At 38.3% G+C, this 26070-nt stretch overlaps 2 protein-coding genes across 2 annotated transcripts; one reads left to right on the top strand and one right to left on the bottom strand.

Annotated features, from left to right (window-relative positions):
• Window positions 1-563: 563 nt before the first annotated feature.
• Window positions 564-20228, bottom strand: arhgap12a (Rho GTPase activating protein 12a). The gene is given in 20 exon segments (XM_043260565.1): window positions 564-1854; window positions 1981-2086; window positions 2166-2300; window positions 2415-2492; window positions 3311-3409; window positions 3498-3614; window positions 3829-3931; window positions 4029-4077; window positions 4079-4125; window positions 4326-4424; window positions 4527-4608; window positions 4707-4768; window positions 5249-5314; window positions 5915-5998; window positions 6505-6627; window positions 6872-6970; window positions 7744-7875; window positions 8226-8483; window positions 17165-17862; window positions 20047-20228. Coding segments are annotated over 19 exon segments (2538 nt in total). The 5' UTR covers window positions 17789-17862; window positions 20047-20228; the 3' UTR covers window positions 564-1679.
• A 3062-nt stretch (window positions 20229-23290) lies between these two features.
• Window positions 23291-26066, top strand: ftr16 (finTRIM family, member 16). The gene is made up of 6 exons (XM_043260576.1): window positions 23291-24023; window positions 24286-24381; window positions 24576-24809; window positions 24943-25102; window positions 25206-25265; window positions 25365-26066. The coding sequence occupies exons 1-6, from the start codon at window positions 23433-23435 to the stop codon at window positions 25898-25900; spliced, it is 1677 nt and encodes a 558-aa protein (XP_043116511.1). The 5' UTR covers window positions 23291-23432; the 3' UTR covers window positions 25901-26066.
• The last annotated feature ends 4 nt before the right edge of the window (window positions 26067-26070 follow it).

Raw genomic sequence — 26070 nt, 5'->3', positions numbered from 1 at the left:
GCTTCCGGTATGTAAACCTTAAAAAAAACATAGTATGTTTAACACTAACGTCACAAAGCATCCACTGTTTGTTAGGTTTGGTGTGTAAAAATCTAGCAAAACACTGGATTGGGACAAACTCCACCATCACAAAGACTTGCATGAAAATGTATCCATTTAAATAGAGAAACGGTCTGCAATTTCCACTTAAAGAGTCAAATAAGGGAGCATTAGAACAAGAAATCAGTATAATAAATGTGTCGGACTGATTTTTTTTACTCATGGGATAAGTGCATCCTCGTCTATAAAAATATAAACTGTATCAACCGAATGTTACAGGTCCAATAATTTAGACGAGTCCCTGAAAAAGCAAACCAAAGCATTTACTGTAAAAGTCTGAACATTCCTTTATAAAGTGGCTGTGCTTTGATTAAATCCATATAATATAAAATACGCAAGAGTTGCTGAGTATACCTGTAGTTAATAGCTAATTAATTATATTGAAGAAGAAGTAAGAACGTGTGTGTTGAGATATTTGTTGCCCCCTGGTGGAGGAGAGTAACAACACTCAATAGTGTGACCAATTAGCCTTGTCAATTTTATTTTGATCAAGACAAACCTCGGCAACATACAGCAGAACATTTGACAAATTACATTCAACAGCCATTTACCAAATAACCATATTTGAATTAATTGTCATTAAAACATTTTAATAAACGTGTCTCTATAGTAATACAGTTGTGGCGTCTTAACCTCCATGTTCTCTTTTTACTCTTTACACACAGCATGTCCATCAGACATCTTTACAAAGTTTCACGCACTCACAATTTCTCCTCTCTCTCTAATACAGGATCTTGACATGTTATTCTGTCTACAGCATACAGTACTCGTATTAAATAGGCTGGCTGAATTTTCAATGCATGACTAGGATCTGGTCAGGATCGGTAGCGAGTCTAAATCATCATGGGGTAAAACGTGTCCTGCACACATTTCATTTCAGCGTCTCTCCAAAGACCGAAGGGCACAGATGCATTCACACAGCCTGAAATATGCTTGACATATTTTCATAGCTCAGAAGCTTTTATATCCTTTGATATTGGATCAGTAATCAGGAAATTGAGGGCAAGACTCAAATAAAAGAGTGTGTATCCCAATCTTGAGATTCTACACAAGAACTCCAGTTTTTCCAAGCAGCTATCATCTCAGGGGTACAATCCATTCCCAGGAAAATGAGTTGTTAGGATAGTATAAAATCCATGTTTGTCAGGACAGCCAGTCAGTTGATGTGTTTTTCCAAACCATATTACCAAGGAAAATGTGATGCAAAATGTAGCACTTGTAGTGAACGGAAATCTAGAAGCATCAGATCTCTCCCATTCAGTCGGTCAGAAAACGTTCATATTTCAAGCCCTCATTGCTCCAAATAAATCCAAGGATGGTCCAAAAATGACATAGTCCAATGTAATTTGCTATATAAAAAAATAATACGACATCGAGCCAAGAAAAAAATGACTATTATTTAGTCGAATAAAGATATGAGAAAGGAATTGACTGTTTAATTTGAACCCAGAACGTTATTTTTCTAATACGGGTGTTCCTCTCATGTAAACATACCAAACATGCTCAGTGTTGAGACTGGCAGTCAAAGGGCTGTTCGGTCTTCAGCAGTAACTTTCCCGTTGGGTCTGGTCAAAGGGATCCTACCTGCCGAATATGGTCTCGTATTCCATAAGAACGAGCTCAACAATCTGATTCTGGTACACCATGTGCACGGCCATATTTGCCGTCTCTACCTCTGGCCGTAAAAGAGTGGGGCCGAACACGATCGCTACGCTCTGTGTGGTCATCCTGTTCACGTCGACGTGCTGGATTACTCTAGAGAGAAAAAGAGTTTCCAATCACACAAAGGTAGTTCACGTGACACTTCCTGTAAAACTAGTATTATTGTAATGAATAATTTCCATTTATGTTGATGTGCCTTCTATAGTAAGCTGTACTCACTTTTTCAAGTGTTTGAAGAGGGCCTGTATGGTGTCGTGGTTTGGCCGTGGCAGTTGCTTCATCAGATCTTTAACTGTCTGGACCTTCTGTTTATAATCTGGCATTTCTACACACACACAAAAGTGTTATATGAGTGCAAAAAATCTCCCTCTAAACGCCGGTGGTAAATATTGATCTCCACTCACTGATAGCTGTGATGAAGTTGTTGAAGAAAGCGTAGGGGAAGAGAGGTTCGGGCAGCTCACGGAAAAACATCTTCAGGGCTCCAGTGGTCACGTGAATGTCCTCCCATTTACTGTCACCTAAATCCACTGTCTCATCTGTATTTATGTATAACAGATCAAAGTAATCAAAATATTCATCTGTTTTTATCGTACATATGAGTAATCGGTTACATATAAACCACTATGTGTGTAAAAGGGAGCAGCGTGTACCGTGATTAACAGCAAATCTCAGTTTTTGTATAATGGCCAAATTTCCACTGACTCTGTACAGACCATCCACTCCTAACCCTGGATGAGGTGAGAAGAAAAAATGACAAGCGTTACAAAACACTGAAATCCATGTTAGCATGCAGTTCACAGGAGAGTATCGAATACTGTGGTTTTAAGCAGTCATTTTACTTTTATATATTTTTAAATGATTAGTTTTTAAAATGTCAGATTTGATTATTTCTATATTTACTGTTTTCAGTTGATAAGTCATAGGTTCAAGTCATAAGTTTAGTTTTAGTTATTTAAGTTAAAGTGAAAATTAAAAAAAAGTTGCCTTGGTAACTGCTGAAATAAAACAAGTTTAATATTTGTTATATATTTTACATATATTGATGATATTTTATGTATATTTGTTTTTATGTCATTCTATTTAATTAATTTATTAATAAAAATTTAATTATAGTTTTATATAACTATGACAATTAAAAATAATACTAAATTTTTTTTTTCTTTTATTTGTTTTATTGACTGCACCTTTTCCATTTTGTGGCAATGTTGTTTGGCATTTTTTAAGGAAAGAAATATTAATATTTTGAAAAATGTAGTCATGAATCTGATGATAACTGATCATACTGTACAATCAATGACAGCACTAAATTATACATGAAATAATAGTGGAAAAGAAAGCAAACGTACACAGCGGCAACTAGAATAATCATGTATAAAAGAAAATCAAGATGTTTATGTGGACTTTGATGTGCATGTAACCTTAATCACAAGAGTTAAAATAGTAATTAAGTCTTATTAAGCATAAACATTGAAAGCAGAGGTAAGAGTAAATTTAGGATTTAGATGTTGTAAATTTTCAGCTGCACATGGGCTGAACAGAAGTGTACCGTTTTTCTCCACCTGCTCAATACACATTGAGACAAAGTGAGGGACAGTGGTACTTTCTCTCTGACAAAGACTGCTCAAACTAGAGCCAAACACCTGATCTGCAGAGAGAAGCAAACAATAAAATTAAAAATTTTACCAGTAACTGTGTGTTCTCACAATTCTGTGTGTATTATGCACACGTGGTACCTTTAATGTAACCCTTGTCTTTGACGGCCTGTAAAGTGGGTCTGCCAGTGAGAAGCTTCATCAGTTTGGTCTTCTTCTTCTGTTCTGCATTATCCATGCTTATGGATTTCTTAATATCTGCAGAATTATGGAAAGAGAAGTCTATTTAAAGAATGGTACTTCAGGTGCACTGGGCTGAATAATGTGAGTGGACTGTATTATAAATAAATCACCCATTGCTGACTGTGCCATGCAATTTTATTCTTATTAGAGTATTGTGTTGCTAGCTTAGCAGTACTCTAAAAAGCTGGCTGGTTTTGATACCTAGGATCATTCACATAGACACACATACCTCTACCCTTTTTGGAGTTTCTTTGCTCTTTTTCTTTGTCATGCTTCTCAGTATCAGGAGATTCTGGCATGTCTTCTTCAATGGCCTCATCGGACTCCCAAGCCTGCAACAAGAAATACATACAACTGTTCAGAATAATAATATAATTAATAATAAAATAGAAGAGGGATGAGGTAATGCATATAGTAGAGTGATCTCACGTATGCATGTATGGCTTCATTTAAAGCCTTGAGCCACTCATTGATGATACTCGTTATCTGACTGCAAGAGGAGCTCCATGCCCTGTCGAGTCTTCAGCTAGACAAATCAAATAACAATACTTGTCACACAATTAATTACGTTTAGACATCAAGCTGTTCAATGCAGTGTCAGCCAAGCTCTGTACAAAAAGGACAGGATAATCCACTGAATGACCTTAATAACAGTTCAACATTCATATCTCTTAACCAAATCAGACTGAAGGAATTAGGTGAACCAGTTTCCAACCAGCTCTTTACCTCTAGAACATGTTTCTTGCTGGATTTGTCTTTGGAAGCCCAGTCCACTGAACCTCCTTTGAGTTCCACACTAAACTCCAGTTTCTGGTCTCTACCAAACTGTTGAGAAAGCATGAACACATTACCATACACATCAGGCATATAAAACCGAGTACACATAGGTTATGGATGATTTTCTATTAGCACTGAACTGTCACTCACCCAACCAGTCCCACCCCCTTGGCCCTTATTAAATTGTAACGAAGAACCCTGCAAAACTGTCCAATAGGAGGTCCAGCTCTTCCTGTGGCATAACAAAAGGCAAACAAACAAACCAATATCAGCATAGCACAGTTTGCTGTGTCAAATTAATGAGAACGTTCCCCCCACTGTTTTACTTACCGGACCTTCTTTCCATGTTCAGTGATTTTAGTCATGTTTAAAGTGCCACATTTCTCTGATGGCTAGAACAGAGAAACAAGAAGAAAAAACCTAAATAAACACTCTACAATGAGAGTGAAGAGCAGCAAGCGGCCACAGAATCAACCCAGAACAGAATTCTATTGAATTCCTCTCTTCAGTATTCAATAAGCAAGAAGCACAACAGATGCAACCATCAATTATCAATGCAAAAAACGGACTATTTTTACATCATACTTTTTAAAGTTTTGACATATTGCTGTGGCATTCCAAAGGCATTAATCCATGAGAGGTCGTCTAGTGATTTACCCATCCATAACCACCAAGCACTCCACTTCACAACGAGCCTATCCAACACCCTTAAACCCCTTAATGCTCGGGTTCTCATGGCTTATTGATATATGATAAACCCACACCACAAGCACATAACAGCTCAGCATTAAGAGAGGAATGAAAACCGGGCAACAAAGACAAATATAAAAGGAGGACCAGGAGGAGAAGAGAGTGATGATGCTGATACTAACAGAGTGTGGGGGTTTAGGAGAGGAGGGACAGGAGGAGTCAGAGTCAGGTGAGCCAGTTTTGGTGTCCTAGAGGAAAGCAACAAACCACATGACTTGTATACAATTTTATCAACACCTGTAATAATCAGGCAAAGGCAGTTGTCAATAGTCATCAATTACTGTACCTATTAAATCAGATTAATAATGACCAATATGTAATTCAGACAGCATTACATACATTACATAACTTTATTTCAGGGAAAATTAGGATATTGTATCTTTGTTGGAAGTAAAAATCATCCATTCAAAAACTGCACAGTATCATTTAATCAGAGCATGATGTGATTAATCAAAAAGGTTTAAAGGATTTCTCGAATCAAAAGACAAGAGTCCATTTAAAATGATAAATTCTGACTTAATGATCCTCAAAACCGTCCACTGAAGGCAAAAGTTTGTGGGCAACATCAGTTTCTATAAATGATGACAGCTGAAATTTATTAGTGAATGATTCCTTTAAGAATAATATATTCATGTGCAGTTTCTCATGCAGTTCAAACACATATGGTGCAGGATTTGTGCATAAATCACTGTATATACTGAAACGAGTTGCGTTGAGTGAGAGTGTGCATGCGATCATCTCAGATGACGTGATTGGTTGCTGGGGTACAGGGGTGAGGCAACACTGACTTGTGGCCTGTAAGGGTGAGAGCGGAAGGTGCTTTTGCGGTGCGGGGGTAAGGTTCGCCGATCCTTGACAGATTTCTGTTTTAACTTCAGTCAAACAAAGCACATGTAAACATCACCTCCCAAATCGGGATGGGAGTCAATCACATCACAATAACCAAAACAACTGTTCATTTCGACCAGACCAGCATTTGGCAGTGCTTGTAAATGAAGAATGAAACTATGCCTTATGAATTATTTAAATCATATTTAATTAAGCTTTAAAAGTATTTCAATTATTAAAATTTACACTGATATTATCATCAGAAGTTAGAAGCTTGTAGTGGAATTGGCAGAACTAGTAACAACAGCAGCAGCAGTCAGATAAAGTAAAATATCAGCTGTATCAGATTAAGCACTGAGTGAAACAAATCTTTATAATGAACTGAAAAACAACAGTTTAGCAAATACATAATTAAATTATTTTAAAATGTGTTTGATTATATGTTTCATTAACTTTGCCACCTCTATTGAATCGGAGTAAGTACTTTTATTATGCATGCTGTCGTGGCCTCACGTCTAATAGTTTGATGTCTTTCTGTATGCATATGTACCTTGTCATTGGACTCGTGTAAATATACGCTGTGTCTCGTCCTGATAGGAATGGAATCAGGCAGTCTCCGGTCGAGACTACGAGTTTTGTGCGCATCTCCTGGTAGCAGAGGTGAGTGATTGGACTAAAATAGGTGGAACAAGAAGAGGCAAGATTAGTAGGATTGCTAATGAGGTATGCCAGGGAAACAAATAGAAACATTCTCAAACTGTGTACATGCACACACAGACACACACTTTTAAATTAAGCTCTGCACCGGTCACTGAAAACAGGATTAGTTGGTTTTAATAAACCAAATTGAAAGGGATTTCCGGGATTTCCTGACTAGATATTTTAATGCTGATAAGCACCTGAATCTGTTGTCTCACCTGTGATTTGAGACCGATTTTAGGAAGCTCCCACTCAGATCTGGAGCCATCTGCGCTGTAGTAATACAGCCGGCCTCGCTCATCTGTGTGTCTCAACCACTATATACATATACAAAACAAAGCCTTGTGAGGCAAGTTTCAGGGCAATCGGATTCTAACTCCTTTCCAAAAAAAAAAAAAAAACAAACAAAAAAAAAAAGAAGTATCTAAAGCCACCCTTCCACTATCTCTAACATTCAAGTACAATTGCATTTCATCTCCTATTGACAATCATGGTAAAATAAATGTATGAATTTTTGTTATAGTGTAAAAATATTTATAATTCTCACCGAGCATAGAATTGATTAAAATATGTCTTCTTGTGGAATGGTTGCATACAGTCTAACCACGAAAGTTCACATTTTAATATACCGAAAATTTCACATACACATTCCACACAGCTCATATACTATTCTCCACTGGACTTACGATTAGTTGGAAACTGTTTGTTAGAGACAGTAAAAAGGTGGCTTCATAGAACCCAACAGAAAAGATGTTATTAAAACAATGCATAAAAAACGTAACACACACATGACAAGGGTGTGCAAAAAACAACAACAAAAGTGTGCAAGGCCTGTAATGGCAAAAAAAAGGGGAAAAAGCCTAACAACTAAGTCACAGCTTATTAAATGCATCAAATAAAAGAAATCCTTGACTTGTCTACTCTTCAATCACTTCAGATGCAGTATGCTATCCATAGAAATGAGGAAGTGCGGCCAAGTAATAAAATAAATAAACCAGCTGTTGATTTAAAACGTTAGTAGTTTCTCCATTTGTGAACTTAGTAAGACAAAAATGTCAACCCTGAAAACACACCGAGTTTGACTTTGTACCTTCTCATTAGTATAGTCAGACACATAGAGTGTGTGTCCATGCTCATCCATTTCCTCAGACCAGCCTCTAGGGGGCGAACCGTACTGGCTGTCTGATTGGCTGCTCAGACAGTTTTCCTCCGATGATAGAACCTTCACCCAGCCAATCACACAAAAGCAAGAAAAATAGAAAGAAATATAGGGAGAAACAAAGTAAGAGTTAATTCAAAGAGGCAGACAAGGAAAAGAGAGATGAGAAATAAGTCACCACCGGTCAATCAACCCTTCACCCACCGCATAGTAGAAAATCAATTACCCAGAACGCTTTGCATGCATATAAATATACAGCTTGGGTTGAGAAAGTTTAGCTATGCTATCATGCATTTGTTATGACCACTGTAGATATTTTATCCCTGATGAAGCCAATACATGCGTGTGTGTTTGTGCGTGCATGCATCACTGTCTGTTGCCTTGAATCTAATCCGAGGGTGTCATGTGTGTACCTCTGTGTCAGTCATGTCTTGTTTCTCCTCTTTCCTGGTGAGGCTGTCCCGTGCCCGTGGGGGTTTCCAGGTCCTCTCCTGCGTGCTGCGATTGTAGTAGAAGTGTCTGCCATTCTGGTCTTTGTGAGTCTCCCAGTCGCCATTGGTGTGGAGAGGAGAGGAGGATGGCAGTGGAGGGGCTGAGGACTGAGAGATCTTCAGCTCCTGCAGGTTTGTGTAGACAGGAGAGTCAGGCCTGCCCTGCCCTGGACCTAAAGTCTGCATTAGAAGAGAAACATTGTTGTCAGAAATGGTTGTTTTATATAGGACAAATAATCAAAGTAAAACTGAAACTGTATGAATTTTGCAATTAAGAACAAATTTAGATGCAATGCTTCAACAAAGGGGTTTTGTGGGGAGTGGAGGTGTTTACAGAATCTGATCTGCAATAAGGAGCAAATCAAACTAGACATAAAAACAGACAAGGTCCAGAAAGTCTTAAAGGACCACGCCACTTCTTTTGTTCATTTTTCAACTCCCCTAAAAGTAATCAGTTGAGTTTTAGTTTTTTTAATCCATTCAGCTGATCTCGGGTCTGACAATAGCACTTCTAGCTGTAGCTTAGCATACATAATTAAATCTGATTAGGCCATCAGCATCACGCTCAAATTACCAAAGCTTTTAAATATTTTTTATATTTAAAACTTGATTATTCTATAGTTACATGTGTATGTACTAAGTCCAACAAAATGCATCTGGACGCATTTACTCTATTATTCCACCTTTTAGAAATGCAGTATGACATAACAGAGAACTAAAGATTAATGAAATGAACTTATTCTGCTCTTTTCACACTCAATTATTGTGACTTTATATAAAAATACAAGCATTAAGATGTTATTGTATAGAAATAGTATAAAAACTGCAAACCATATTTGTACAATTATACAATAAAGTGTATTACAAGATATTGCATGTACACACTGATTTTTCTCCATGTCAGGTTCCTGTTAAACATCCAACCTGTTAAAGTGTCAGTTTTTCCAGATTTTTTACATATTTTGTCATTTGAGCGAAGAACAAAAATGTGGTTTTATGGCATCTGTGATAGTTCAACGTTCGAGGCATCACTACAAAGGAACTGATTAGAATAGAATTTTGCATGAGACTAGAATATATATGAGAGAGCGAGAGAGAGAGAGCGAGAGAGAGAGATTCATACCTGAAACTTATTTATAGAAGAACCTGCACAACCACATTCCAGATCCTTACAACACACACCTGAACTCACACTTGCTTTACCACCAGGCCACTTTACAAGATTAGATTAAATGCATAAAAGCAAAACAATCTGGATAATGAGGAACGTGACACATTACACATCATACAGTACAGCAAAAAGCACTGAATGAAATGAGAAAACTCTAGTCCTCCTAAATAGTGAAATAGAGAGAGCTAAAGAGAGAGGGAGGAAGTAAATGACAGTGTCCAGACAGTGAACTTTACGGCTTGTCATTCAATCAAACCTGTTACACAACAGTCCCATGAGTAATTTAATTATGACTAAGCACATTAAACTAAGTGTGTGTGAGAGAGAAAGCTCTCTTGATATTTTTGCAAAGCTGTTGAAGGTTTATTTTATTAATAAATATAATGCATAGGACTGAACTGAAACAGTTCAGTCCTAGCTTCCAAAGCCAATCCCAGCATGCATCACTGCACCATCTGAAACAAGGTAATGAGCTTGCATGAATATGCGCATGGTGAACCTGGATGGCACTTAACAGTTTAAGCCACAGAGGATAATGTCATCAGATTAGAGATTTGGGCTAAAGCATACAAACACAAGCTAATGGTGTGGTGTGATCAAACTCAGACTTTTAAGGTCAGTGAGAGAAGAGAAATGTGGAGAACCTGTACTGAATATCCGAAAAATAATCATGTGATCACAATGATAATTAACAACTGTACTGAAAGTTAAAGTATGGGCAGTCTGTGTCAAAGAGAAAGAGTGTTCATAGTGAATCATAAGCACTAATTTCGGACGGCTGGGTCATACAGGTCATAGCAGTGATGACGTGTTGGCTAAGACAATGTGCTTTAAAAAAATACTAGTGCGCACAAAATATAACACAACTTTTATTAAATATAGTCTAAGTTGAACAGCAACAGGTATGCTAATAGAAGAAGTAACATTTCCGTAACTAATGTAAAACATTTAAGTAATAGTGAATGCTAACAATGTCACACAACTGAGAATTAATGGTAATACTGCTAGAAGCTAATCTCTCACTAAAACCAGACCAGCCAATTACGCCATCTCACATACGCTGTAGGTGGGATTATGTAATGGCTTGGAGAAAGAGAAAACATTTTAAAAAGGACACTGTGGAAAAAAAAAACGAAAAAAAAAACATGTGTTTGAGTCAAAATAAGTGATGGTGCAGCCTGGGGCAAAGAAAACAAAAATCATCTAACTACTTTCCATAATGGAAACTCACCAATAAAGCATTTTAAATACATGAATAACAATCAAGAGACAAAAACGTGTGTATAATAATGACAACAATAGAAAGCTAACCAAAACAAGTAATATATAAACATAGGGTCACAAACGCAAAGAATAACACATCAAGAAAGAGCAAAATAGAAATATTAAAGGAATAGTTAATCCAAACATGAAATGGATAGTCTTGTATTGCTTTCTTCAGAGAAAAAAAAAAAAGTCTTATCTAAATCTGAGTCATGTTCATCATTGTCAGGTATGTGTCAGCTGTCATTATGATGGCTCTCTTTCACTACAGAAGATTCATTGTTGAGCATGTGAAGTAATACTAAATTTGTTCAAATCTGTTACGACACAAACAAATCTTAAATGGCTTGAGTGTGAGAAAAATTCAACAAATTTATTTTCAGGAAAAGCTACGCCTATAATTAACAAACCTGATAATTCAAAACAAAATTAGACATTAAAAGGGAAAGTATCAAGAAACCAGCATAATGTTGATAGGTGTGTAGATAGAGCCAGCAGGTGGCGCAGTGCTGACCCTGCGTGTGTGGATCCTCAAGATTAGCCACCTTTCCACTGTCCGGTCTGTGCGTGCCAGTGCTTTAAACAGGCTGGACGGAGCTAATAGCCTCTGACCTGTAGCACAGAGCCCAAAATCACTATGTGTTTTCACTGTCGGGCCAGAAGCTCCACCGCGCTTCACTTAAATCTGCCCTTCACACGCCTCTCAGAACAACGTCATGCAACTCCAGCATTTCACAAACACAGAAGTTATCAGAAAACTAAACGGAAATAAGTCACTGCAAAACTAATTGATAAAAGCGGCCATTTGTTTGAAAGCTTTGTTAAAGATTTAAGTCCAAAAGCATCCATGTTTTATAATAATGATACATTGGTAAAATAATTAATTAATCAAGATAAAGCGGTATGAACCCTTATTTCACAAAAGAAAGGGGACGCACATTCAATCAAGTCTGTTTCTGTTTATTTGTAAATTACAATTCTGTGTGGTATGCAAGACTCTCTCGTTCAATATCTTGTAAAGCTACAGTAACCCATGCGCCTTCACACTAGTTTACAGTACGGCATTATTGGATTATGCCTTCCTAAAATTTTGCCCATCCCTGATTGGCTGATATCCCCACCCCTGTTCAAAAGCTGAACTGTGCATTTGTCTGACTCACTGATGTTTCATCGATGTGAAGGTGTAAGTCATCACAGTGATGCATTTAAGATGCATGAATGTAAAATTTATTTGATCATTTACTGAAGTAAAACAAGGACCTGCAGGCTTGATTTTACATCGCAGCAAAGAAATTGCACATATTACCTTTGTAGCATTTTACACATGAAATCCATACTGCAAATTCTGGTATAACAGCATTTCTTAAAATTAGTAGCTTTAAGTAAACATTGAAAGAAAAATGGAATACAGCACCGAATAGTGCTGTGTGTGCAAAAACTGGCTATAGAAAGACATCTACACAGCATGAGTATGTATCTTTGTGTATGTGAGCAAGTACAAGACTGCTGGAATGAGGAAGCATATGTGAAGTCACAGCATGTCAGGACAGAATCCCTGCAAAGCAGAGGAGAGCAAAGCCATCTCATTTTCTCTCTTTTGCTACCTTTAACCACCTCCCATAACCCCCACTTCTTTTTCTACCTCTATATAAAAGAAAAACTCCCGGTATTTCTCCCTTTATATCCCCTATAATTCCCGCTCTTAACCTATTCTAACTGCTATTTCAAATATGTGCATATTTGTACTGCTTAAGTTTTACTGCCGTTTTTAGCTAAGGTAAAGGAAAAAAAAAAAAAAAGAGAAATTAAATTAGGAAAAAAGAAAAATGCTAAATATATATTATGCAATGATTGACCAAAAAGGGTTAATGGGTCACTCTTAGAAAAACAAATAAAAGAACACGAATCGTATTAAAATAAGAGCACTTTGAAATGCAAGACTCATTGTATCAACTCCACATTATCATCATTTTCCCCTTACTCCACTCCACGGCTCTGTCCCTGACATGAGTAGACTCCACACCTCAAATCAGCAGAACACTGTGTGCCAACATGCCCTAAAGACACAGACGTGCGTTTCTGTGCCGCTCTCTAATAGGCATGCACCAAACAACAAAAGAATGAGGGAATCAAAGAAAGAGATGTTCAAAAAAAGAAAATGCAATTATAAAAGGAGAAAGAAAAAAAAAATGAAAGTGAGAGTAAAGATGGAAGAAAAGCATTAAAGTAACAGCCTCAAAATACAGTAAACTTAAATTATTTATTTTATTTACTTATTGTCACATAAGTGTCCTCTCTGGGTAACAGATGCAAAGATTTTCTTATCAGTATATAAATAAACCACACACACACACACACACACACACACACACACACAGTCACTACTGACCAGCCCTAGAAAGCTCAGCACCTTATGAGGAGTAATCCTGCATGTGTGCGTGTCCTCTGTGCCAAGAATGATGGGACAGATTATGGCGTGCAATCCTCATTATAGTGACCCTTGAAGCCACGCGGCAGTCTAAGAATGAGAAAATGACCATTGAACGTAAACAGTACTTGAGTATGCAAGTTTGCAAGTTTGGGGTAAATAAGAGTATAAGTACTGTTGCCTTGGGAACAGCAAGCTTTTGAGGTCAGGTTAAAATCAGAGAGAATGCACTGGAAAATATAGCCCAGGGTGCACCACGTGAAAAACCCTTGGGTGACGTTCTAACACTTCATGACATCATAAAACACACCCTGTTGCCACAAAAACAAAGAGTGCAAAGTGGATACATACAAACAAAACTCTTATTCTGGCCAATATAACAAGTCAGTATAACAATAATAGACAAGCAAGTGCTTGCTCAAGACATTTTAGGACATATAAACGACTGAAAAGACAGCACTCCAAAAAAAATTTACCTTGCGGTCAAATTTTGTGTTTTCATTCACAATTAAATAAAGTCACTTGAGTTCACTCAGTGGCCATCTTATAAACATTTCTGCTGTTGTTTTCAGCCATGCAAGTACAGCTTGTATCTAACTGAATCAGGATTCAATTTCTTTTATTCATTGTAATACCAGTGTTTTATCTCAGTTAAATACAATCTCTGGTCCTAACTATTTTATACTATCTGTCAAAAATTGTGGGTCAGTATGATTTTTTTTTTAAGAAATAAAAATATTTAAAAAATGCATTACTTTGATTACAAAATATAACAGTAAATAATAGATAAATAAAAAAACAAACAAAATTTAAAATAATACAAAATTAAGCAGCACATTTGTATGATTTCTGATGGATCATGTGCCACTACAAGATGGAGATGATGCTTAATTCAGTGCTGCATTTAATAAACAATTGTTTTTACTGTTATTTTAAAACGTAATGACATTTCACAATCTTCCTGTTTTACTGCACTTTTAAACAAACAAATGCAGAATTAAGAGCCTAGGAGAAAAAAAATCTTTCAAACTGATAAAAACCTGTGGACGCTGTCTCTTCAAACAAACTGAAGCTTGTGACTCTGACAACTTTCTTGGCATTATTGCCTGCAATACGCATAAGAGATCAAATCTATGGTTGAGACTGCTATAATCCCATTTTAACAATGATATAACACCAATTATCAGAAACTCACAAAGCCTAAAGCAGGTTAAACCTTGAGCTCACAGCAACCTTCTAAAAGCAGAATAGGAATTAGCATTAAAATGCTGTCTATTTGGACACTTTTGTCAGGGGACGATTACACTAAAAAACAAACTTTCACAGCCTTCACAACAAGATTAAATAAAGCTATTGCAGCAGTGGTAATGATCCATGTTTACAGTGACGTGTATTAACAGTAGCTACCGTACAGTATTAGCATTATAGTATTATGTAAGCTACAGACCAATAGGCCCATAGAGAAGTTGAACACTGACATTCGGCCGACAGAGCAAACAGATTAAAACAGCTTATACGTTTCATCTACATCAGGGCAGAGAATCAGAAGTCATACTGTTTTTTAAAAATCACATTATGACCAGTTGTTAAAAAGCAAAGACAAAAACGCACACTAAAGCCAAAGCTTGTTAACACGGTTTGTTTTAGCTTGCTTGTGTGGAGATGTATATGCATGCTTTCTTAAATTGTGCTTGTTCTTTGATGCAGTGCGTGTGCGTGCTTCTCAGGCCAGCTGTCCGCTGAACTGTTATGTAGCAAAGCTTATGTAATGCAGCAATGCACATCACCCACATGCACATCCTGGTCACATCAGCATGTCACAGTAGCTCAAGACAATAACACAAGCACATCATGTTCTGGCTCTGCTTATTTCTGTGAAAGCAACTGCTGTCCATGTGTGAATGTGTATGCAGCGTCATTTGTGTTTCAGCAAGCCTAACTGCATTTGCATGGCTAGAGTCTATCATAAACATTAAGCTGTGCGAGTGCCAATAATCAGAGGAATAGTTCACCCCCAAAATGACAGGTCTAACCTTCTTTTGTGCAACAATAAAGAAGAGATTTGGAGGAAACATAATACTTTCACGTTAGACTCCACTGACTTCCACTGTATAGAGGTTTTACAAAATATCTTCCAAATAAGAAACAAAGTCATGGAGGTTCAGTAAAACATGAGGGTGAGTAAACAATAACAATGATTATCATGTATTCCTTTAAAGGTATGTGTAAGACAGAAAATAAATAAATGAGATCAAAGAAAGAGAGAACTATTTTTAAGAAGAGCTGTGATGAAGGCAGAAATTGTGTGTTTGTGCATGTGTATTCGTACACTGCCATGAGCAGTGTTAAATGCAGTGTGTGTGTGTGTGTGTGTGTGTGTCTCTCTTACCGGTTCCTCTGGGTACATGGTGTCTCCGCAGTGCTGCTCAGTGCAGAATATCCTATAACGGGAGACGTGGCAGCAAGCGACTCTGAACTGGGCTAGATGCAGGATGCTAGAGCCAGTGCAGAGCGCTAACACACAAACACAGCATCGCTCACATCACCCCCTCCCATTCAACACAGTCACGTCACGCTGAACAACCCGACTCAAACTCTCTCCAGCTCTCCCTCTACTCTCAAAGAGATTAAGCAAATCTTCATATGAACGTAAAGACAATCCTTCTGTTCACACAGACTGAGAGTTTTCATCTCTTTCTACCATCAAACTGTCTTTCTCTCAGGAGAATTAGATGTATTGGTATGTCCTCCATGTTCCTGCAGGTGACCTTTGGTCGTGCACATTAACAGACACATTTGCACAAACAGAACACGCCTTGCTTAGTGTCGAAGACACTATAACATACTGAAGACTACTGAAATGCCATGATGCCTAGACCCTTATTTTGGTATGAGGATTTCTGGTGTTTACAAGCAGTCCATCATGAGGGGATGGGAACAGGTTGGCATTCAGACAATATTTACAGTGTGCCAGGAAATGTTTCATTTGTAAATTGGTAGAGAAATGTTGCTGTACCATTAAAACAACAGAAGATATATTTAATGAACTATCACCACGATTTTTACATTAAAAAAGAAACCAGGTAAAAACAGAAGGGGACAAATTCCAAACAAGTCAAGATGAGAAACATATGCAGCAAATCTACACTACCGTTTGGGACTGGTAATATTTTAATGTATTTCAAAGAAATCTCTTATGGTTACTGTAGTTGCATTCAATTAATGAAAAATACAGTAAAAACAGTCAAATTGGGGAATTATTATTAATATTATTTATATAAAATCTTGATATATGTCTTTTGGAATTCTCTGATGAATATTTTTTTCCAACGATAGTGTATCTGTGTGAGTGAGCACTAAAAACAAAGCATTTAAGCCATCCTACACATGCCATGATGACACAACAGCAAATATTTGCTGTTTAGCAGAAATGCTGTGATGACACAGCAGAAGAATAAGACAGAAAAACAGTGGGAGGAGATGACAAAAATAAGAGCTGCAGGGAAAATAGGGAGTGTGACTTTGAGACAGAGAGAGAGAGAGAGAGAGAGAGAGAGAGAGAGAGAGAGAGAGAGAGAGAGAGAGCAATGACTTAAAAAAACTACAGCACAACAAGAGTCCAATATAATGTCACACAAAAATGTGTTTAAAGAGTTAACATGTCTGCGTTTATGCTTTCTTACATACCTTTTCAAAAACAGAAAATTTGCCAAAATAACAAAATTTGTAATATTGTTTAGGTCAAAATATATTATCTTCACCCAGTTTATTGTTCACTGACTACCATAATTAAGCCAAACATGACTGAGCCTCCCAGGCACCACCAGAACATTAAGAGCAGCCTACTATGATTCAGTCACTTTTGAGACTAACCAATACGAAGAATTATGCCACGGTTACTGTAGCAGGCTTGGCAACATGGCTAATGCAAATAAATTCTGATTCGGTTAATGAAAGGCTAGCACTAATTTGAAGACTGGTTATGGAAGTGATTCTCACCTGTAGGTTATCAGTTGAACCGCTACTGAGATCATCCCCGGATTCTGAATCATTTCGGTTCTTATCCAGGCCGCCGTCCTCTCCGGCAAACTCTTCATGAATCGCACCTTTTTCTCGACTGCTCTTCTCAAACTCTTTATCTTTCTCTCCATCTACTTGGCGTCTTGGGGACTCGGCTCTGGAACGGGGAAGTGTGCCAGGTGAAGTGTTAGTTTGTGTGGGAGGGATGAGAGCCTTCGGGCTGCCTGGGCTGCCTCTGTCATCCCTGGGTGGCAGTAAAGCATTGCCAGAGGGAGAGGGACACAGGCTTTTTTTGTTTTCATCTGGCCGTGGAATGTCCAGGCCAGATGGTCGAATGGGTCCAGTCCCCCCTCGACCTGCTGCACTCAGAGGTTTAGGGGGGGGCATGAGAGCACGGCGCACCTCCCTCACATACTGCGCTGGGACATAGAAGGGTTTACTGGTCTCGTCCTTGCGCACCTGCCACCAGTCTTCATTGGACTTCTTCACAAGCAGGTAACTTTCCCCCTGTTTAATGGTGATCAAACGGTCTTTGGATTTGTACTCGTAGTCATACTCCACCTCTATGTACGTCTGACCTGGAGCCACAGAGCGGTCTGCCATTGCTGTCAGAGTTCAAAGGTCAATAGTAGAAGAAGTGAAGCATGGTGAGGTCTGTGGGGTTGATACGGAATCAGCTAAAAGAGAAAGAGAAAGAGACAAGAGAACATTTTATCAGAAATTACTGCTGACTGCATTAAATTGCTCTGCGACTGCAAAGTCAAGGCAGTGTTGTGGTCAATTTCTGAAGATTAACAGATAAATGCTTGTCCAAGCAATGCCTCTGACTCCGGAAAAAAACATAATAAAAAAAAATTATAAATTAAATTGAAAAATAAAAAAAAAATTATATGTTGTTGATTTCTCCACCACTATGGAGAAACAGGGATTTTGAAACAAATAGGAATTTGCTTCAGGGTATGAACTACAGTATATGAACTTCAGCACTCCAGACTCAGGTGTCTTTGACATGAGCAACTCATCCTGACAGAAACAATTATGAGTTCAGGCAAATTATACAAAGCAGATTTCAGTCATTTAAACACATACCATATACATTGATCTACGCTAAACATGACAGTATTACACACAACAAAACATATCTGACAGAAGTACTATTCATATCTGCAGGCCAGGGACAAAAGTGTTTAACGTTGGCACTGAAATTTCAAATTTTGAAAGTAGTTGCAATGACTTTAATGATAACGTCTTAATAAATCTACATTCTGTTCTCTATGTGCATATGCTGGGATAATGGCAAGTTTAGTGTTGTAATAATGTTGATAGTTGGTTAACATGCTGCAATTATTTGTTAATTGGGTTTATATAGATTTTCCCTTCAGCACCAGGCAATAAACCGAACACGGCACATTCATATATTAAAAGGAAATGCTCACTGGTAATATCAACTATAAAAGCCGAATGCGATTTTATGTTTAGAAAAAAAAAAGTTAGAAAATAATAAAATCTGATTGTGCAGGTGTCTTTCCATCCTCAAAACTAAAGCCCAGCATCAAAAGAAATCTCTCACACCCCATGCTGGCTTGCTGCTTAAGCAGAGACAGCTGAACTCAGCAACTAAACACTGGCTTACTGAACAAGCCTGATCCAATGAATGATGACATCAGGAAGAGTAAACCCTGCGGTGAAGTGTCTGAGAACGGGATTTTGAGATGCAGAGAGATAAAGAAAGGAAAAGAAAAGGTTTCTACACAACCAATTAATTTCAGTGACTTCACGATTACTGCATCTTTATATATAATTTTATAAGGAAACAACAATTCTACATTTTAGCTAATATAATAACTAGACAAATTTATAATCTGTACACGTGTGACACTTTTGAACGATTTTGTTAGTATCCACATGAATTGTCCAGGTCTCCTGGGCCATGACCTTGGGAAACCTGGAGAAAGATCAAAGCTTTCTTTCATGTTTGTGGACCTGAATACCAACTAAGTTCCATTCACGGTGCGTTTTCATTTGTCGTGGGAAAACTTTTAACCAATGACAAGAATGTCACAAAGCCAGCGTTTCGGTTAATCAAATAAATAAATAAATGCACAATAAGTTTAAAAAGACAATGTGAGAGCAAAACACGTGACAGAAGCTCCACCCAAACACACACACAGAAACCTCATATCTCTAACACAATCACTCACATACACACACTGCCCTCCTGTCAACATGGCAATTTAAAGTGCTGTTTTATAGATTTTAATCCAGGATTTAACCTTTATTTAAATGCAATGTTAAACTGCATGACAATATATACAAACTAACGTCTTACAATTCGCCGTTGACAATCATCATTTCCCCCTATATATGTTATAAAATCAGAAATTTCCTTGTCGTTTCACCTCGGCGTATAACATAAATCTGTATCATTATGTCATATAATTACTCTTCAAACAATGACACATCAATGTCAAATGTCAGGAAACTAGCCAACTGCCGAAACAAAAGCCCCCAAAATTTAAATGCATTACAAAAATAAAATGATAAAAACATAAGGGCGCTAAGGGAAGATCTTTAATCAAAGGTGGCATTCCTCCCCTCAGGTGAGGGGGACACTTTAAAACTCATCTGTGTGACAGGACAACATCATAAATGAAACTTTCAAATTTTATTTTCTCGGCAAATTCAGCTTTCAAGTCTGTAAACACGGTTATCTCTGCTGGGAAGAGGTGAGCAGACCTGAGGAAACAGGTTCGCTCTCATTCCTACCTGCTAACCAGCTAACACGTTTACAAAATCCGTAAACCCCGAATAAACGCCTAAAATTGTGTCTATTTCCGCAGGTTACCGACAGCTGAACGTACCTGACGAGATATTCCAGGTGTTTCGTGGGCTAGGGCTGAAGAAACGCGGCCGAACTGGCGTTCATTGGTTTCGCTGGGCAGCCGAGCGTCGAAGTTCCTTGTTCCTGAGCCGCGGCGCGAGCGAACTCCTCCGACACGCTCGCGCCCACTTTCCCCACAAGCGCGCTCCCACGCGCTCCTGACGGGCCGGTGGCTGCGTGAACTTCGCTTGGACTCTGGGAGGCCGTGTGACGGTGAAAGGACGCCGCCGTGAGGCTACGGATGAAACACCTCACGTACATTTAATTAAGAAACTGGGAATTAAAAATTAAACGCGCTCTCCAAAATCATTTTAATTATGTCTAAATTTAAAACTGTGAAAAAAACAATATCTGTATTACCAGTACTACTATATAAAGATATTTAGGTTACTGTATAGAGTATACTGTATACTGTATAGAAAAATAATAATTTTTATTAATTGATAGAACCTCATTAAAAGAAGTGCAGATAATCTGTAAGCATTAACTAAACTTATTCTTCACAGACTACTGAACATAATCTGAAAGAGCAAAGGTTACTTATACATTTCCTCCTGTTTGAACTTTATCCAGCACACCTACCTTTACTGTTATAAAATACTATTTTCTTCCTGCTCAGTCTGGCAGTAGAAATTTGTTTCACGTTTCTTTGTGCTTTACTGTTTTTGTTGGTGAACTACTGTGTCTCCAGACTCCAATATTGCTGTCATTTTACTGGAGCTACTGAAGTTACTGTATGAGCTGTATTACAGGCTGCTGGGATCAGGATGATCAGAAGAGAGTCTACAGCTCCCCTTAGTACAGACAGACCAGACAAAACAGCAGTCTCTGTTTTCCAACAGAGACAGTTACAGGACACACAGAAAATGTTCACCAGAGAATCCAGGAGAGACAGAAGGAGGAGCTAAGAAAGGCTGTAGAGTTGTGAGTTTTGAGCAGAAGAGCTGTTTGAGACTCAGTTAGGACTCTCCTCCAGTCAGTCAGTGAGGAGTCAGTGCTGGAGCTCTTTCAGTCCACTGAAGATCACTGTGGAGAACAGTCTGTGTGAGGCAGCAGTAAGAACTGAGTGAATGAACTGATTCTGATGCTTCTCTCTGTGTGTCCTAACAGCGCTCTGCACAGACAGCAGTGGAGGACAGTGAGAGGATCTTTACTGAGCTGATCCTCTCCATTGAGAGAAGGCGATCTGAGGTGACACAGATGATCAGAGATCAAGAGAAGACTGAAGTGAGTCAAGCTGAAGAACAACTGAAACAACTGGAGCAGGAAATTGAAGATCTGAGGAGAGACACTGAGCTTTCACATACAGATAATCACATTCATTTCCTGCAGGGAACAGAAATCTGATGAACAGCGTTATGTGGAGCATGTTGAACAGAGATTGTTTCTATCAAATACATCTGTGCCATTAGCTGATATTATGTGTTTTTGTGTCCTTGTAGAGTTTCCAGTCTCTCTCTGTTCCTCCTGGATCTACTGACTCTCCCTGCATCACTGTCAGTCCTTGTCTCTCTTTTGATGATGATGGTAAATCTGTGTCTCCTCTGAGAGAGAAAGTGGAGCATTCCTTCAGAGAGGAGATGAAAAAATATCTGATAAATGTAAGTACTAGATCATTCATGTACTCAAAGAATTATGTTGTAGCATGCATTAAAATGTTTCTCACTCCTAAGAACAAGGCCAGAGTGAAGTTTCTACAGTATAAGGTACTATGCAAATGCATGCTCAGGCACACAATAATATATTTCAAACAGTGAGTCCAATTTTAATATTTAAATTTGTATTTCTTTATGCAGTTAATGTGTTAATTGCCTCCGGATTCTCATCGGTTGACTTGCAAAAAATATGCACGATTAAAGGGAACAGAGTATGTAAAAACACTTGCACAGACCAGTCATATCCTGATCATCCAGACAAATTTGACTATTGGGTGCCACTGTGGTGTAGGGAGAGTGTGTGTGGACTCTGTTACTGGGAGGTGGAGTGGAGTGATGAGGTGAGGTGGGTATATCAGTAATGAGAGTAGATTTGGATATAATGATCAGTCCTGGAGTTTGTCCTTCTTTGATTCCAGCTGCATCAATTCCATTTTGCACAATCTGAAACTGATCTTCCTGCTGCAAAATTTCATGATCTGGCATTATGTATTGGACAGTTGTTTACCAATAATGCTGTATCACAGGTTTTAAATTCATTATATACATATTGGCACATTAAGTCTCTTTCTAAGAAATAAATTAGCACCACAATTGAACTGTTGTTATTCATATATCATGTGACATTTTTAGAATAGGAAATTAGATCTAGTAATGGTTGCAGTACAATAATTTAAATAATCAACTTAGGAGCAAAAAAATTAGGAGCATGGCGTAGGAGACATCAAGAACCTCTTCCATCCAGAGAGGAAGACCTTCCCATGTGGTAATGCGATGAAAGCAGGTGTGTGCCGACCACATCATCAACAAGAACATTGTGCTCAAAACCATGATCACCTCCACCAATGCAATGGTATGGACTGCTTCTGACTATTCAGAGGGAAATTGTGAAAAAGAGCAATTTGCAGCTAACTTTAAGACTCCAGAACTGGCCAAGCCCTTTAGACAAGTTTTCACAGACTGCCAGAGTTCACAGACCAGCTCTTCTCACTTGTCCAAAGCTAAGGGACTTTCACCCCAAACTGTGGTGGAATTCACCATTGCTGTAGGTGAAGAACCAATAGGAGTAATTGTAATGTAGCTTTTTGCTCTCATTGTCCATAAAACATCTGAAACCGTATTTTAACCAAAGTGGTCGTCAATCCTGCTCTATTGGCCTGCCATGTAAATGCCTGGGTGTAAATACCTGGACACACACATAGACAGTATTTTATATAGTTATTGCAGCAGTTATAAAAATTAACAAACTGTGCTAGAACTATCTAGTATTTGCACATTAAATATATTTCTATAAATTATCATGAGACAGATGTGATAATACAATAAAATGATTACCAGACTAGTTGTAAGAACAGTTAATAAAGAGTAAGAATAAATATTTTGAGGATTAACATCCTTATTTTTGGTCAGTAGAGGGCAACAGAGCATTAGATTGCAATGTTAGGCATAAACGCATAAACACAAACATACTTTTAACAGAATGTAGAAATAAACAGACATAGTTGAGTTGAAATCTTCATTTGACCAGCTCTCTCTCCCTCCCACTTTCCCTCTCTTCCTCTCTCTATTTGCCCCTCCTACTTTCAGTTTAGTGAAAGTGAAACTCATCACTACTTCCTTCATGGTCTGGGTGTAGAATTCAGAGGTTTTGGACGTTGTTTTCTATTTCTGCGTGTTATAGGCTACTGTCTGTGAGTGTTTGTGCAGTACAATGGCAGAATCTAGTGTTTCTTTGGCTCTGGATGAGTTTAGCTGTTCAATCTGTCTAGATTTACTGAACGATCCAGTGACCATCCCCTGTGGACACAGTTACTGTATGAGCTGTATTACAGGCTGCTGGGATCAGGATGATCAGAAGAGAGTCTGCAGCTGCCCTCAGTGCAGACAGACCTTCAATCCGAGACCTGTTTTAGGTAAAAACACCATCCTGGCTGAAGTGTTGGAAAAACTCAAGAAGACAAAGCTACAAGCTGCTTGTCTTGAGCAGTGTTACTCTGGATCTGGAGATGTGGAGTGTGACGTCTGTACTGGGAGAAAATATAAAGCTATCAAGTCCTGTCTGGTGTGTCTGAACTCTTACTGTCAAAGTCATCTTGAACAACATGAGAATCTCTTCAAAGGTAAGAGACACAGTCTAATGGATGTCACTGGACGACTGAAGGAGATGATCTGCCCTAAACATGAGAAACTGCTGGAGATTTACTGTCTCACTGATGAATACTGTATATGTTATATGTGTACAATGGATGAACACAAAAATCATGAGACCGTATCAGCTGTAGCAGAGAGGACTGAGAAACAGGTATGAATGGATACCGCAAACATAAAAACTGCAGCATTATAAATTATTATAAATGTTATTATATGTTATTCATATTATAAATTTATTTAGTTTTCCATGTACTATGGGAAATGTATATATTTAAGTAATATCTAAATAATAGTGGCTCATATCAGTAAAGCAGTTAAACTAACACATTCTTAAATTGATTTGTAAGATTAGCAAAAAATACAGTCATTTTTGTTTTTGATACTGGTTAACAGAGCAACAAATTTTCTCATAGAGGCAGCTGAAAGAGACACAGAGAAAATTTTGCCAGAGAATCCAGGAGAGACAGAAGGAGCTTGAGGAGCTGAGAAAGGCTGTAGAGTCTCACAAGGTGAGTTTTAAGCAGAAGAGCTGAAGAGCTGTTTGAGACTCAGTTAGGACTCTCCTCCAGTCAGTCAGTGAGGAGTCAGTGCTGGAGCTCTTTCAGTCCACTGAAGATCACTGTGGAGAACAGTCTGTGTGAGGCAGCAGTAAGAGCTGAGTGAATGAACTGATTCTGATGCTTCTCTCTGTGTGTCCTAACAGCGCTCTGCACAGACAGCAGTGGAGGACAGTGAGAGGATCTTTACTGAGCTGATCCTCTCCATTGAGAGATGGCGATCTGAGGTGACACAGATGATCAGAGATCAGGAGAAGACTGAAGTGAGTCGTGCTGAAGAACAACTGAAGCGACTGGAGCAGGAAATTGAAGATCTGAGGAGGAGAGACACTGAACTGGAGCAGCTTTCAAATACAGATGATCACATCTATTTCCTCCAGGTAACAGAGATCCGATGAACCTTACAGTGGTCTTTATGAAGGGAAAAGCATGTTGTACAGAGATAGATTTTCTGGCAAAAGTTTCTTTGTCTTTATCTGATGTATCTCCTGATGTGTTTTTGTGTCTGTGTAGAGTTTCCAGTCTGTCTCTGTTCCTCCTGGATCTGCAGACTCTCCCAGCATCACTGTCAGTTCTCGTCTCTCTTTTAATGATGTTGGTAAATCTGTGTCTCTTCTGAGAGAGAAACTTGAGAATTTCTGCAGAAAGGAGATAGAAAATATTTCTGATATGGGTAATGCACTGGATCACTTATTTAATATGTCAAGCATAATCTGCGTACATATGCAGTATTTTCTTTAATATTAAAATTCTATTCTATCTGCTGGTTTTCATAGTAAAAAACATTGAGTCCATACCCACCCCCGAACCCAAGAAAAGGGAGGAGTTTTTACAGCGTAAGTAAACATTGCAACATACACACACAAGGAAGAAAATTTTGCCATCTGATGTCAATAATCTTATTTTTAGCAGATGATGTGTTTTGTTTCTTTCAGATTTCCGTCGGTTCACGCTGGATGAAAACACAGTGCACAAATACCTCAGTTTGTCTGAGGAGAACAGAATGATTACTGAAACTAACACAGAGCAGTCGCATCCCGATCATCCAGACAGATTTGATAGTTTGACTCAGGTGTTGTGTAGAGAGAGTGTGTGTGGACGCTGTTACTGGGAGGTGGAGTGGAGTGGGAGAGGAGTGTGTATATCAGTGTCATATAAAAACATCGGCAGGAAGGGACGGTGTGATAAATGTGCATTTGGATATAATGATCAGTCTTGGAGTTTATATTGCTTTCCTTCCAGTTACTGCAAATACTCATTCTGTCACAATTGCACAGAGACTGAGCTTCCTGAAGTCTCCAGCTCATGTAGAATAGGAGTGTATGTGGATCACGGTGCAGGAACTCTGTCCTTCTACAGCGTCTCTGACACAAGGACCCTCATTCACCGAGTCCAGACCACATTCACTCAGCCTCTCTATGCTGGGTTTAGAGTTTATGGGTCAGTGAAACTGTGTGATATCACAAAATAGATGAAACAAAGTCGTATAATGCCACATATGATATTATCGAAAAAAATATAATAACAAACTGTATCACGTTAAGTTAATAATATTTGTAACCAACATAACATGTAATGTTCATGCTGTCACATATGCTATAAATAAAAATATGACAGAACAAAAGGCCATCCTGTCATTTA

Source organism: Puntigrus tetrazona, chromosome 2 (genome assembly GCF_018831695.1).
Source record: "Puntigrus tetrazona isolate hp1 chromosome 2, ASM1883169v1, whole genome shotgun sequence".
NCBI lineage: Eukaryota > Metazoa > Chordata > Actinopteri > Cypriniformes > Cyprinidae > Puntigrus > Puntigrus tetrazona.
This window is presented reverse-complemented; position numbering and strand designations above follow the sequence as displayed.